Source organism: Eptesicus fuscus, chromosome 5, assembly GCF_027574615.1.
Source record: "Eptesicus fuscus isolate TK198812 chromosome 5, DD_ASM_mEF_20220401, whole genome shotgun sequence".
Lineage (NCBI taxonomy): Eukaryota > Metazoa > Chordata > Mammalia > Chiroptera > Vespertilionidae > Eptesicus > Eptesicus fuscus.
In genome coordinates, this window is record NC_072477.1 from 95,666,990 (window position 1) to 95,683,301 (window position 16,312).

Below are 16,312 nucleotides of genomic sequence, written 5' to 3' on the forward strand. Positions count from 1 at the left end.
GCAGGAGGTTGGCCAGCCAGGGAAGGACTGTGGGAGGGCTCCAGGGTGTGTCCGGCCCATCTCACTCAGTCCCAATCGGCTGGACCCCAGCAGCAAGCTAACCTACCAGTTGGAGCATCTTCCCCCTGGTGGTCAGTGCACGTGATAGTGACTGGTCGACCAGTCGACTGCCTGCCTCCTGATAGTCAGTGCATGTCATAGCGAGCAGTTGAGTGACCTTAGCATATCATTAACATATTATGCTTTGATTGCTTGAATGGATGACCGGACCACCAGACACTTAGCATGTTAGGCTTTTATTATATGGGATAATTCCATGTGTTCCAGCCTACCATCCGGGGATTTTTCATTATCTTTCTGGTCATCGTCATTATTGTGTTTGTTCATGGTATTTGTTGTCCTCTTGTTTTCCTATTTATCTCTGAGGAGGTCTTTCTACTCTGTTCCAGTAGATGGCACTGAATTGCAAGATTTTTACCTCTGTGGCCTCACAGTTTTGAGCCTCTGCAGTTTCTGTAAGGCAGTACTGCCTCTGCTTGGGAGTGAGGTTTGTTTTTTCCTCACTGTAATGGTGACCCCTGACCTCCACGGGTCCAGCCCAAGCACCCCTCCTGGGGCTTAGAGAGAAACAGTGATTCTACTGCAACAGTTCTTGGTTCACAGGTAATATCCTCCTGGAGCCAACTCCAAGGGCAACAGGATGCGAGTTTTGGGAGTCTAATCAGGGGCAGGGCTCTGATTTACTTTTTTTTTTTAATATATATTTTTATTGATTTCAGAGAGGAAGGGAGAGGGGAGAGAGAGAGAGAAACATCAATGATGAAAGAGAATCATTGATTGGCTGCCTCCTGCATGCCCCCTATGGGGAATCGAGCCCACAACCCAGGCATGTGCCCTTGACCGGAATCAAACCTGGGATCCTTCAGTCCTCAGGCTGACACTCTATCCACTGAGCCAAACCAGCGAGGGCTCTGATTTACTTTCTTTGTCTGAAAGACCACCGCCAGGCCCAGCAGTGGGGGAGCCACTTGGCAGCACCCAGTGCTCTGTAGGGAAGGCATCCACTGACTCAGTGTTTGTTCATGCTGCTCACATGCGCAACTCATACCCTCTTCCCAACACACCCATGATTCAGTCACTGCACTCTCACTGCTTGTGCGTCTGACCACACAACTCAGACAGACAATGTCCTCTCCTGTTGCTGGCAGCTCACTCCTTGCCACTCACAGATTACCTTGCTGGGCTGTTCCCATAACTTTCTGTTGCTCCCGGCCAGTCATAGAAAGTGCCTGCTACCGCAGCAGGCTTTCTCCCCTTTCCTGGCTAGGCTGCAAGTTCCCAGCTGTGCTGCAGATGTACTGCCCTGTAGGGCTGCTGCATCCATGGCTAGCCATGTTCATGCTTTCCTCCCTTCTCATCTCCCCACATATTCCAGGAAGCCCACCTTAGGTGTTTCAATGGTGGGTCTCTCAGCCATGCATCTGTGTTGAGCAGGAACTTCTTTGATTAATTATAGATGGTTAACTTGTTGAAATGTCAGGGTGAGAGGAAAAGACATGCCCTTTAGCCATCGTTCCTCTGATGTCACTTCTCTTTCTCTTTAACCCTTGGCATTTTAATTATGATGTTTCTTGGTTTGGGCCTCTTTGGGTTCCTCTTGTTTGGGACTCTCTGTGCTTCCTGGACCTATAAGTCTATTTCTTTCACCAGGTAGGGGAAGTTTTCTGTCATTATTTCTTCAAATAGGTTTTCAATATCTTGTTCTCTCTCTTTTCTCCTTCTGGCATCCCCAAAATGCGAATGTTGGTACACTTCAAGTTGTCCCAGAAGCTCCTTACTGTATATTCATATATTTTTTATTCATTTTTCTTTTTGCTCTTTTGCTTGGGTGTTTTTTGCTTCCTCATATTCCAAATTGTTGATTTGATTCTCAAAATCCTCTGTTGTACTGTTGAATCCCTATAAATTATTCTTTATTTCAATTCGTGTATACTTAATTTCTGACTGATCCTTTTTCATGTCTTTGACATTCTCACTAAGATCCTTGAAAGTTTCACTAAGTCCATTGAAGCTCTCATGAAGATCCTTGGGTAACCTTATAATTGTTGTTTGGAACTCTGTATATAGTAGTTTGCTTTCTTCTATTTCTTTCATTTGTGACATGTTTCTTTGTCTCCACATGTTGGTTGCTTCCTTGTGTTTGTTTCCGTATATTATGTAGAAGTGCTATGTCTCCTGGAATTGGTAGAGTGGCCTTCTGTAGTAGGTGTACTGTAGGGCCCAATGGCTCAGCCTCCCCTGTCACCTGAGCTGGGCACTCTAGGTGTGTCCCTGTGTGGGCTATGTGCACAGTCTTGTAGTTGAGCCTTGATTGTTATTGGCGTCATTGGGACGAGTTGACCTTTAGGCCAATGGGCTATGAGGACCAGCTGTGACTACAGTGGGAGAGCTGCTGTGCAGGAAACACTCCTATGGAACAGGACTTGCTTCAGTGGGGCTTTAGTAATTGTAAATTGCTATGGTCTGAAGTTGTCCATCGGGTGCACTGGCTCTAGGGCCTCCAGGAAGATGCAAAGTCAGCCACTGCCTGGGGCCACCCAGGAGGACCTACAGAGGGATCTGAAGACAGCTGCTATTTGCTATTTGTATTGGGCTTGGAGTTGCCCAAGCGAGGCCCAGCTGTGAAGCAAGGCAGGCTATTGCTAGTGCTGGGTCTTGGGCCTTTTACTGAGAGGTTTGGGGCACACTGACACCAGCTGCAACTTGTTTGAGAGATTTTATCAGCCTGAAAGCTGAGCCAGGACAGGCCATTCATATGGAAAAGTTGCTGCAAACAGCTTGGGTGGGGCTGCAAATTGGATGGGCCGGGGTCTCAGGGAATCACTAGGGCATAGCAAACAGTGTGAGCCAAGCTGATGGAGACTCAGATATAGCCACTGCCAGTCAGCCCTGCAACAGGGGAGGTCCCAGCACAGAAACAATGACCCCTGCAAGCACCCCCATCTGGGAGGAAGCCGTCCCTGAGTTCCTGCCCTGATACCAGACAATCTAGTTCCTCCCTGTATGTGTCTGGGTCCCCCAAATCTACCTGCACTGGAGCCCAGAGAGATCGAGTTTGAGTAAGTTCATGCACTGGCCCTTTAAAAGGAGCACCTGGGTCTCCAGCAGCCTCTGTGTCACTCAGCCACAATCTCTGCCGGTTTTTACAGCACTTAGTTAGGGGGACTTCTCTTCCCAGCTCTGGACCCCTGGGCTGAGGCTGGTGTGGGGCTGGGACCCCTTGCTCCTCCCAGGAGGCCTCCACAGAGATCTCACTCCGAATTAAAAAAACACACACACACACACACACACACACACACACACACACAAACAAGCTACAAAAAAACACACGTGGTTGTCAGATGAGCCCGTTTCCTACCTCTGCTTCTCCTACCAGTCTCAATGTGCTTTCTTCTTTACTTCTCTAGTTGTAGGACTTCTATTCAGCCAGCTTTAAGGTGGTTTTGAATGATGGTTGTTCTGTATTTTAGTTGTAATTTTGATGTGGTTCTGGGAGATGGCACATAGGGACGTTTACCTATGCCACTATCTTCTTGAGAGATCTTATTCATCCTTTTAAAATGTATGTTTAGCTCATATTTATTTTAATGTTTAATATTAGAAGTAATTTGGGTCTTTACTTAGAAGATTGGTGATGTTTTTGTTTTCAGAACATGTCATAGAAACTTAACTCTTGTTTCTATTGATTAGCCCAGTGATTTTCCAACCTGTGTGCTGCAAGAGTTTTTAAAACATGCAAGACCTGACTATTTAGTCAGGGCCACTGACCTCTTTTCCCTTAGAAGGTCAAGTAAAAAACTGACAACAGCCAACACAACATTAGCCACTTGGTGTGAATGAATCAAAATTATACCTTTTTTTTCTTTATCAGATCGGCAAAAAGTATGACATATTTTTTGGTGTGGCGCAGAATTTCAGTAATTAGGTTTATGTGTGCCATTAGATGAAAAAAGTTGAAAATCACTGAATTAGCCTATGGTAAAACGTGTTTCCTCACATGCTGTTTCACTTAAAGTCGCAGTTTCCAAGAACCTATCCAGGAGAACTTCCTGTATATCATTTAATCCTCACAGCAACCTGGAGAAGTATATGTACTCATTATCCCCACTTTATAGCTAAAGACTTAGATACAGTGTGCATAAATAATTTTCCCAAGGTCATCTAACTAGCGAGTTAGCTAACTATTGTCCTATGGTCCTAAGACACATCTGTGCCTTATACAAATTATTGTACAAAAAGGTGGTTTTGAGCTATAAAGTGTGTTTTGTTTTCTCCCCAAACATATCAACTTGTTAGGTTTAAGGAAATTATCTCCCACTTTTTTTTCTAGATCTTTTGTATTTTAAATTTAGGGGATGATAGTGGACTATGATCTGTATGCCATCAGAGTTTAACAAATGGTTTGGGATGTAGATCCCTTGGCAAAATTTAGAGTGGATCCCTCTGGCAAGATTTAAAGTAGAGAGGGGTTATTTGGTATTCTCTTGGTCAAAACAGGTCATCATAAATCTCTTGACTAAGTATTCTTGGACCTCCACCCACAGCCAAGACAAGTCAAGGCATTGACATCTTTATGCCTGTTCCTTTTTAACTTATCCTGCCCTTCAGAGCCACAAACTTTCCAAATTTCATTTCAAAGCTCTCCCCTCCCCAGTTTAGACTTTAAATGACTGTTTCTGAAATTAAAAGCAGAAAATCACAGAACCTTTAAATGTAGAAATGTGTGAACATAGAACAGCAACATGCCAAGTACAATTTTAACATTTTAAGTGTATTAAGAAAATTGAAATGTATTTAAACTGTAGAAGAAGGCCTGGTAATATTATGCATCTTATGTCTAAAATATGGGTTTTTTCTATTAATAAATGCAGCAAATGAACTGTGAGTAGAGAAACTGCCATTTGCTACTCTTTGGAAAGATCCAAGAAAGTTGCAAACATCATCTCTTATTGTGTCATTTCTGGTGTTTATGCAGTCAGACAGGTTTAACATTAAGATCTCCTAGACTGAAGTGTCATTTATAGAGATGGTAATTTGAGGAATTTGAAAAGTATGGCAATAATGTGAGCCATTTTAAAGATGCATGGCAGTTCATATATCAAAGGATGGTTTTTCAGAGATATCGAAGACCTTGTCAAATACATGGATAGAGCCAGACTTTCCAGCTAATTTCTAGATTGTTAAAAATGCCTTTTTTTCTTTATTTAAATGGTCTTTTTGCTGAATAAAGTCATATCATAATTTTGTAATTTAACACTATTCAACTATATATTTATTAAATAAGTCAACCTTCTAGAACTGCAGTGTAGCAGCTAGAACTTGAACTCAAGAAAAACAGCCCTCATTAAGCTTCAGCTAAGAATCAGAGTAAGTCCATTCAATTTTCAGAACTAGTGGCCCAACTTGCATGTACAAAGGAATGCTTTTATAAACAATTAATGCCCCTTGTAACACACAGGCACACAGAAGTTACTCATACATAGTTAAGAAGTCATTTTTCTGAGACTGGCTAAAAACTGAGATTTCATGGATGAAACATTTTGAGGAACATCTCCAATATTCTCCTTGAGAAAATGAAGTAACAAAATCCATTAGATACTTAAAATTAATAGTGCATTTTGTCTTGGCATGTTGTGGTGCTTTGGCACAAAATAGTGCCAGAAAGCTTTTTTTATCTTTGAAGATGATAGATTCTGCACACTTAATTCATTGATCTGAGTCATCTTTACATAACGGTTTTCATATTAAATCACTGGACAATACAAAATTTTCTGGTGACTGCAATCAACCCATATTCTAAATATAAAAAAAAAATAAAGTAAGAGAGAAGGCTAACTTTCTTTTATTTTACAGGATTTATATAGTACTAAATATATGGGCTCAAACTGTCTTTTACAAAATATTAAATCAGATGGTCTTTATAACAAGCCTATGGGCCTACTATTATTAGCCCCATTTTATAGGGGAGAAAGTCGAGCTGCTGGCCAGCTTTCACACAGTGTGTGGTAAAGCAAGAGGTCAACTCCTGCTGTCTAGTACCAGGGTCTGGGCTCCAACCACTGCACTACACTGCCTCATGCCTCACACCAGACCACACTCATAGTTTGTAATGATGAGCTAATAATAGAAACAATAATATTTAACATTTCCAGACCTCCTTCTGGTCACTCACCAGTAATTGCCTCCCCATAGACCTCATTCTAATCTTCAAAGTGAAGTTTCAGACTGAAAATGTTAGACTTTGGAAAGGTGGAGCCTTTGAGATCACAGAGGGACAATCTTTGTAGATGGACTATGGAGAGTAACTTAACATCAAGAATATTTACAAAATGTCGAATCTCAGAGGGAAGGCAGGGGAGGGTGGGTGGGTAGGAAGAGATCAACCAAAGAACTTGTATGCATATATGCATAGCCCATGGACACAGACAATAAATAGGGTGGTGAAGGAGGGGACGGGGGAGAGGGTGCGGGTGGGGGGCTAGAAGAAGTTAATGGGGGGGAGGGGATGGGAATATATGTAATACTTTCAACAATAAAGGTTTTTTAAAAAGAACCTATATATATATATAAAAGCCTAAGTGACCATTCCACTGTTCGACTGTTTGACCAGTAGCTATGACGCACACTGACCACCAGGGAGCAGACACTCAACACACAAGCATGGAAACATGGAACAGACTAGTAAATCTCAGAGGGAAGAGGGGAGAGGGGAGGGTGGGAAGAGATTAACCAAAGATCTTACATGCATACTAGAGGCCCTGGTGCACGGATTTGTGCACTGGTGGGGTCCCTTGGCCTGGCCTGCGGGGACCAGGCCAAAACTGGCAGTCTGACATCCCCTGAGGGACCCCAGATTGCGAGAGGGCACAGACCAGGCTGAGGAACCCCACCGGTGCACAAATCTGTGCACTGGGCCTCTAGTATTTAATATATTTTGTGAAAAAGCTTGAAAGTAAAGTTGAGACATTACAATTGGTTGGTACTCTACTTATTTGAAAAGTTTCTTTAACTTATAAATTCCATTGCCTACACCTTAAGTCCTCCAGCCCAGATGGATGAGGTCAGAATCAGTGTGCATTTTATCTGAACAAAGGTACAGCTGGGGCTTAATAAGAAGCCACCAGCCTCCAGCTCTTATGCTCTGCATAATGAGGAAAGCCATCAAAACCATAACTCCCTAACTGACAAGGAACCAAGCAGCACTCTCACAAGTTTACCCACAGACATGGGTATTCCTGGAACAATAAAGATGTTCTGCTGTCGGTGGTATTGATGGAAATATGACCTATCCTGGAAGCTTTCTGAGGCCTATTTACCCCCTTCCTGACCAGAGGACTCTTCACTATTGGTCCAAAATAGAAAAATGTGGTTTTTATTTTTATTTTGTAACAGGAGATAGAGGGGATGGTGCATTGACAGAAAGGCAGCTAAAGGTGGGTATCCTGTAGATCCTGGACATCTGGGCATCATTAGCTGTGGAGGGGCCAGCCCACAGGAGAGGTAGTAGAAAGGAAAAGAATCTTTGGCCAGAGTGGGGAAGTCATGGCTGGAGGAAAAACTGGCTTAATTTTTGGAAAAGATTTTTCTTTGAAATGATTTTGGAAGCCATTCATTCTTTAAGGGCCCAGGATAAATAGTTTAGCTAGTATGTTACAGAAGGAAAAAAATACTAGATCCACCCATGAAGATGAGATGGATTTCATTGTATAATTCTCACTATTCAGAAAGCTTGCAAAGATCCCCCATCTCAAGGCTCACAGAACTCAGGCTCCAATAACTCTTCTAAAAGCAGTAACCCTGACATTCACTAAGCTTTAGTTGCAACCTCTTCCTGTCATGCAAAGATTTCAAGTGGAACTCATTTTTTTGGTCAGTGGAACTGGAAGAAGCAGCTTAGTCATCAATAGGTAAGTGTTATGGATTATTGGTTTTTTTCCCTTCCTTTTTGGGAAAAATCACTTATAATGATTTATCTTTACTCATTCAAAAGCTCTAACTACTTAAAGAGAGGGTAACCACAAAATGTCCTTTAAAAGTGTTGCAGCAATAGCTGTCTGGAAGTTATTTAGAAGTAATTCACTGCTAAGAAAAATATGACTATACAGATATCACATCTGTTAAAATGTCACTCTAACTAAAGTGTGAAAAGGAGCTCAAGAGAGTTTATTTAGAGTCCCTATTCTGTGATTTGGACAGATATTTTGATATTAAAGGTTGAAATATAAGGAAAAAAAGTCTTTTTATATCTCTAGGGTCTAAAAGACTAGTAAAAAGAACAAAAAAGGTGTTTAATAAGTTTTTGATAGGTTATCATTCCACAGACTTTCTATGTAAACAATGCATTGGGCTTTGTCAGGGTCCTTGAAAGTGACTTTAGCAACCGAGATCACTTGGATAAAGGAATGCAGCAGTGAAAACATGACCTTCAGAGTCTGATGACTGGGAGCAAGTCTCACAACTCCTGAGTCCTTTGCGAGTTTCTGGACTCCTCTGAACTACAGCATCATCCTATATAATAAGAGGATAATATGCAAATTGACCCTAATGGTGGAACAACCAGGAATGACCCGTCACTATGATGCGCACTGACCACCAGGGGGCAGACACTCAATGTAGGAGCTGCCGCCTGTTGGTCAGTGTGCTCCCACAGGGGGAGCTCCACTAGCCACAAGCCAGGCTGATAGCTGCGAGTGCAGCGGCGGTGGCAGGAGCCTCTCCTGCCTCCTTGGCAGCACTAAGGGTGTCTGACTGCAGCTCCCAGGTTGCCAGAGGGATGTCTGACTGCCAGCTTAGGCCCAATCCCCTGGGGAGCAGGCCTAAGCCGGCAGGTGGACATCCCCCGAGGGGTCCTGGAATGTGAGAGGGCGCAGGCCAGGCTGAGGAGCCCCCCCCCAAAAAAAGTGCACAAATTTTCATGCACCAGGCCTCTAGTTTGTAAATAAGGACGATGATACTCTTTTGCAGGGATATTGTAAGCATTTAACCAGAGATAACAGTTGTAGAATGCCTGGCATGAGAATAAGCATTCAATTAATATTAGTAATTGTTGTTTTAAAGATAACCCCTTTTTGTAACATTGGAGTCTCTCAGTATTCACATTTACATTAGATGATGCTGGACTTTGAATTCTTTCAAGCTGTTTTCATTTTACAGGCAAAAACCACTGTCACATCAAGGAAGGCCAAATGGTAGATTATTATCTTATTTATTAATAAAGGGTAAGGCTAAAACAGTTCAGTGAAAAAAAGGTAGTTATAAAACATACAGAATTGCTCCATTTAAAAAATGTATATAAACTTGCTTGAAACACCATATATCTACATATTAATATCAGTTATCCCTAAAATGTCCTTTATTTTTTCTTTTACACTTTCTCCCAGATTTTCTGAAGTGAACCTGTCTTTTCTTATTAGAGAAAAACAACATATGGTATTTTTAAAAGGAATGGAAGGTAGAGTCACAATGGATCCAATCTGTAGGTGTGTGCGAGGCCAGGCTGGATCTACTGTGTGTGGAAGTAGAGAGAGACCCTAGTGATGGGCAGCAGAAAACCTGCAATCGCTCGGTCCGTTTGGTGTAAGGTTCTATGAATTTGGAGCCATCGATATTTCAGAATCTTCAGGCTCTACTCATCAGAGCCTGGTGTTTTATCTCACTTGTTCCAAGTATGTAACTGTTCCAGAAACCAATCTGGTGTCTTGGGGGCTCTTGGGACCCCTGAGATCAGAAACACACTAAACTCTGGCTGTCCACACCTGCTGTCACCAGTCACGGCCCCTGAACTGACCCAAGTGCGAGGAAACACAGTTGTCAAACATCTGGAACTCTGACTTACTCTATTTTAATTTAGGAAAACATATTGTATGATTTTTAAATTATTTAATTAAAAAATACTCATTTTCTCGCCCTGGCCAGTTTGGCTAGGTAATTAGAGCATCCACCCTGAGACTGAAGGGTTGCAGGTTTGATTCTGGGCAAGGGCATGTACCTCAGTTGCAGGCTCAATCTCCCGCCCCAGTAAGGGGATGGATGGGGAGGCAACCAATCGATGTGACTCTCTCATATCGATGTTTGTCTCTGTCTCTCCTTCTCCCTTCCACTCTCTCTAAAAATCCATTGGGGGAAAAATATCCTCAGGTGAATATTAACAAAAAAAAAGTAAAAATAATTTAAAAATACATATATTCTTAATCATACTTAATTTTATTTACATTGTAGTGGGTATGAGTAATATTTTGTGGAACATTTAAAAACTTCCCGACTTTAGAGCTTATTGATTAAATTGGAAAAAGTGGTCATATTTTTGTCTCTTTTTATGCCTATAACTCCTATTTCAAGAATATATATCAGAATTAATGTGTTTCTAAATTGGCATTTATCAAAATGAATGAACACTTTGCTCACAGAGCTTTGTGCTTACCCATCTTGAGTTGCAGTAGATCTGGATTCTCTGTATAATTCATTCTCTACTTAACTTTATAAGGAAACGCATGTCCAAACCAAGGATGGCCCCACTTTAAGTTTCAACATGGTTTGGGTTTTATAATGTTCAAGATTTTCCTAACAACGCACCTCTTTTTTTTACTTTCCTTTTCATTTTTTGGTCTTAAAACACGCTCTTTTGGCTGGTTGAATAAGTTGTTACTGCCAACCAGTTGCTTTTATGGTAATTGACAGCATAGCTGATTTTTGGAACCTTAGAATCTAAAAAGGCATTTTAGCCCAGACTTTGGAGAGGCTGAGCCAAGCTACTTGCAGAGTGAGAGCTGCAGCTGAGCGGAATGTAGGGGGCAGTCAGACGGAAGTCTGTGCATGTTAATTAGCAGCAGCGAAACGTCTGCTCTAGCTCAGACAGATGGGTGCCCTCTTTTCAGCAGCATTCAGAATCCTTCCTTCTCCTGTCAGATTGAGCTGCTGGGTGCCACTTCTGGAGAGGAGGTGGTGAGACCACATGTCTGCAGTGGGCAGAAGTGACATAAGCCCCTGAGCTCTGGTGATGGGTCAACACCCACCACTCCTTAAATACTGACAATTGACTAATAAGGCACAAAATACTTGAACAAGATGAGAGCCAGCAAGTTTAAACTTCAAAGGAAAAGAGCATAAGAAAAACAAATCTTTATATATTTAATACAATTATTTAATGTGATAGTGAATTGTGTATTTTCTGAGTTCCCTACAAATGATACCAGTTCTCTAAAATTCCTGGGGCACTTCCCCAGATTGTACCTCAGCATAACAAATAGAAAAAAAAAAATTTCCCCAAAATCCCAGATCTTATAGTTCTTTGCCTACCTACGAAAGAACAAATGTTTCTGAGTGAAAGGGCCCCTGATTTCTATCTTTCTTCTGATAGCACTGGAAACTAGAAACACTGCACTGCAGGAGGTGGCTCTCAGATGCACAATATCCGAGGAACAATGGGCAGCTCCCCAATAACAGCAGCAGGAAAACATGCCCTTTTAACACCAATTTAGGTTTTGAACCAAACCACTCTGGACAAAGAGATGACCTCTCCCCCCCACCCCTCCGCCCCCGAAAGCTGTGGTAGTCAGCTTTCTCTTGTTGGTTTGAAATGTTTGACATAGAGCTTTGTTACATGCTATTTAGTATTAACTATTGACAAAGAATCAAAATGCTTCTTCTATACATTACTTTTTAAAAATATATATTTTATTGATTTATATTTTAAAGGGAGAGGGATAGAGAGTTAGAAACATCGATGAGAGAGAAACATCGATCAGCTGCCTCCTGTACACCCCCTACTGGGGATGTGCCCACAACCAAGGTACATGCTCTTGACGGGAATCGAACCTGGGACCCTTCAGTCCGCAGGTTGACGCTGTACCCACTGAGCCAAACCAGTTAGGGCTCTACATTACTTTTTATAAAGATTTTTCTTCTATTTCTGGGAAAGAAACCTGATTCCATACCTAAGGACACTGCTGGTGCCCATCTGCCTTAGAAATGAAATACAGGATTCAGTCTTTGGAATACTGCCGAGTACATTGTTGAAATTTGTGAAACTAATTAGGAATACCCGAGTGGGAAGTGGAGTCTGTGTTTTTACACTTCAAAGGTATTTTCATAGGCACCAAACTGTAAAACACACATACCCAAAGAGTAAGCAGAATTTTATAATCTCACAGTTGGCTGCAGTAAACTTGTTTCTCGGTGGCACAAGTTCAAGGAGGCAGCCACAGGGAGTACAGACGTTCAGGGGACTGCGGGACCTACAGCTTCACTCTTCGTCTCAACTAGAAGCTCTCCTTGAACCTTAGCAGTGAATTACATGCTCCCTTTCCACAGACAGTCTCCATTCATTTCTGACATCTCTGGGCTCTGTAACCCATTACCTATTTGATAGCCACAGGCGTCCTTCTTGTCTGTGCAAAAAGTGCTCTCAGGTTGGCCATTCAGGTGGGGAGTCTGGTTCTGGCCCTTCGTGTATGCGAGACTGCTTGGTGTGTGAGCCAGAGCATCAATTACATGGTCTTTTCTAAATTATGTTTTGTTATTTCCCTAATGTTATTTAAGCTTCATGGAACTTATTCTGCTTTTGCCAAGTCTTTCCAGTGAATAAATATCTCCACAACCTATTGCTTCACTCTGGCAATAGAATTGTTGCAATTTGTGGGCAAAATTGAGCAAAGGCCTGACTTTCCCCACCCCCCCCCCCCCTGTAAAATGTCCAATGTGCTGGCCGGCCTTCTTCCTCTTACACAAAGGCCTTGACTTGTTCTGTGTTCTGGTAGCGCCTTGTCTCTGCCAGTACTGAGGAAAGATTTATAGAGAACAGTACTAAGCAAAGAATGGTTTAACGGACATAACAGGGACGTGCTGTCCACACACAGAGTCACTAGTACTAAATACATTAAGATACAAAGTGCTTAGAATAGTGCCTGGCACATAGGAAGTGATCTTGAACTAGAATGATCAGTTGTGTGAGTTAACACTAGTCATTCTTTTCCTCCATTTACATGACTAATTTTATAATTCCAAAAGCAGCACAAGTATAACTAATCATTCCGGTCTGCCTAATAGGAGCCAGAAGATTCAGAGGCTGAGCATCCAATGGCTCACGGATCCGATTATTTCTCCAAAGGATCTCTAAAATGAAAGGAGACCAAAGGAACTAACAACAGTTCTTATTCCATTTTGGGTCAGACATGCATTATCTCATTTATTCTTCCTAACAACCTTATCATTTATTCACTAAATGCTTTTGTTTTGTTTGATATTTTGTTTGTTTGTTTGTTTGTTTTATGCTCCCAGGGTGAAAGATTACACAAAGAGCTCACAGTGACCCAGAATTGTCTCCCCGTGAGGCCTGACAGGATATATTAATAGGCTTTCCGCATTTTTTCCTTCATAAAGGGCATCAAAGTTTAGCTGCCTTAGCTACATGGCTGTGTGATTATATTCTCTTGACCACATCTTCCCGGGGAATTTTCGCCCTGGTTGGACTATATTATGATCATGTTGATGTTTTTCCGCATGGCCAATCTAGCCTTAAACACTGCAGGGGGAATAAATTGCCTTCGGAAGTATTGGGTTGGTGGTGGTAAAACAAAGGGAAAGGGCTTAAGAAGAAACACTTTCCAAAGGTCCTCGAGCTAGAAGAGGGCCCTGAGCAAACATTGTGTTTTTGGTGTCTCCTGTGTGTGGCACCGTGCCTCGTTCTGTAGCTGCTTGGTAATGTGGCTGTTGATGGTGGTGGTGACTTAACCACTGTCTAGTTTTGGAGTCTCATAGGCTGAGGGGGAGTCCCAACCCCACTCCTTTGTCCCTACTTCCCTGTCATGCTGGTAGCCTCTCTTTCCCTCTATCTGTCCACTTTTGTGTTGCCAATTCGTTTAGCCAGAGGAGCGACCCAAAGATCAAGATCAAGATCAAGAACCTGCCTTGTCTCTCTTTATATTGCTGTGGTACCGGTCGACATTAGTGTTCTGAGTGAGGGAGCAGCAGGAAGAGGAGTTCTTTCGGAGACTGGTTCTGCTGATTGGAATATGCCAGGGACTCCTGTGTTGCTGTCAGCATTGGGTCTGTTACTCCTTTGCTTACTAGACTGAGGGAACCAGCTGCCAGTGCTTTTTCAAAGATGGAGGTTTGATTCCTCTGAAATCATAGAATATTGAGCCAGTGGCACCCCGGAGACCTTCTAGGAACACCCCCATTTTATAGTTGAGGAACTTTCACCCTAGATGTTGTGGTGCAGCAAAATCTGGCCAAAGGTACATGGCGGCTTAGTGGTGGGGTGGAACCAGCACCAGGACCAGAACTTCGCGATATCGTTCTCCTTGTGAAAAGGCCCAATTTATTCGAATAAATTAACCTGAGACTATTTTATGTCTGTGAAAGCTACTTTTTATTCTTTACTACTTGTCCTTATCATATATATGCCTGCTTCTTTGTAAAGATTTATTTTTGCATTTTAATTTAAATTACTTTATCTTTGTTAAAAAGAACTACAACCTTATTTTATTTTGTTGTTGTTAATCCTCATCAAAGGGTATGTTTTCCATTAATTTTTAGAGAGTGGAAGTGAGGGACAGAGGGAGAGAGAGAGGGGGAGAGAGAGAGAGAGAGAAACATCAATGTGAGAGATCAACCATATTTTCTGATGAACTTTTATTCCTGGTAATTCATGATGAAACTCCTGAGATTAAAAGAGAAAGAAAAGTAATTGAATTTCTGCTTTTCTTTACAGACACTCTGGACAATGGATCCAATAACAGGTGAGCAATAGGTTTTGATTTGTTGTTTGTGCTTTTCAGTGTTGCCATTTTCTGTGCAGCTGCAGTGAGTTTGATCACTTTCTTTTTGTTTTGTTTCAATCCAGTGCAGCTAATAGGAAGGGGCTGAGCAAGGATGACACATACTGGAAGGAGATCAATGCTGCTATGGCCTTAACGAATCTCGCACAAGGAAAGGACAGACTGCAGGGAACCGCCAGCTGCATCATCCAGAAGTCGTCGCATATAGCCGAAGTGAAGACAGTCAAGGTGCCCCTGGCCCAGCAGTTCTGACAGCCTGCGCTTTGCAGACCCGTGGCTGTCCTTCCCCCAGAGTCTTCTCACAAATCCTCATGTTGAGAGCTGAAGCAGGAGTGATAATGGCTCCCTTTGACATGTCTTCTTATTTTTAAATATCCTAAATATTCCATTTAGTTGCTTCTATAAAAGACATATAAATTATAAAAACCCTCAGTTTAATCAAAAATATTAACTTATTTTATGTTATTCAAACTTTGTATACAATGTCTGCATTGCCATCACAGTAAGTGCCTTGCTTCCTGAAAATAAGCTACAACGTGGGCACAGCAGAGCAGCTATGCCTCAAAATGACAACGCCATAATGCTTATTAGTCTCTGTGTGTCATTCCAGATGGACCTGACCATTCCAGGACTGAAACCATAATTGCCAAAAGCCCTTGAAATATATTCAATAATTCACATGTGAAAACTTGGAAATCCATTCTGCCCAAAGGAAATGTTCCTTTAAGAAAAATTTCTGCGGTACTTAAAATTGTTCGGTGTTCTTTGCAGAGTGACAGTAAGACGTTTATGCTTGTATCGTGCCTGCATATCTGATACATTACAAACTTTCAAAATGAAAGGTGCGGTGATCACATAATGTGTAAAATTAAGAAAAATCGCAATGAGTAGGTTGTGATCAGAAAAGCTTTTTCCATGCACTGCTGGAAAATACATGCCCTTTAGAGTTAATTTGGATTTTCTTTTTCTCAAGTTTTGCTGAAGTTTTTTTTTTAAAAAAATTATTATATAGATAACTCAAAATTTTCCTGTGTACAAGTAAACTTATTGTTTAATTTTAAAATATAAACTTGTTTGCTATTTTTGTAATGGAAATTGTTTTTCTTAAGAAATGGCTAAAAAAAACTTTTATTTGGTTCATTTCAAATTACAATTGCTGATGAGCAATTTATTTTGCAATGAGAACAAGATAATGAAAGAAATGAATCTCTGTGTGTGTGTGTGTGTGTGTATGTATATATACATACACACACACACACATAAAATTGATTTTTAAATTTAAAACATATGGATAATAAAACAGTCTCTAAATTTTGCCAAGTAGGACTTCAAGTAAAAATTAAGTGAAATTGTGCATTAAAGGAAAGAACATTTTGTTTCTAAATTAGGCTATCACTGAGTGAGAATAATCAATATGAAGAAAGAAGAATATCTTTTATAATCACACAATAATATTCAAATAAGCTTGAAACTTG

General features: G+C 41.4%; 1 protein-coding gene across 1 annotated transcript in view; it reads left to right on the top strand.

Moving 5' to 3' along the window:
* MKX (mohawk homeobox) overlaps window positions 1–15,089 on the top strand; it is a 78,317-nt gene extending 63,228 nt beyond the window's left edge. Inside the window, exons 5-6 of the mRNA XM_008150414.3 lie at window positions 14,771–14,798; window positions 14,903–15,089. Of these exons, the coding sequence (XP_008148636.2) occupies window positions 14,771–14,798; window positions 14,903–15,089 (215 nt within the window). The remainder of the gene's footprint in view (window positions 1–14,770; window positions 14,799–14,902) is intronic.
* The last annotated feature ends 1,223 nt before the right edge of the window (window positions 15,090–16,312 follow it).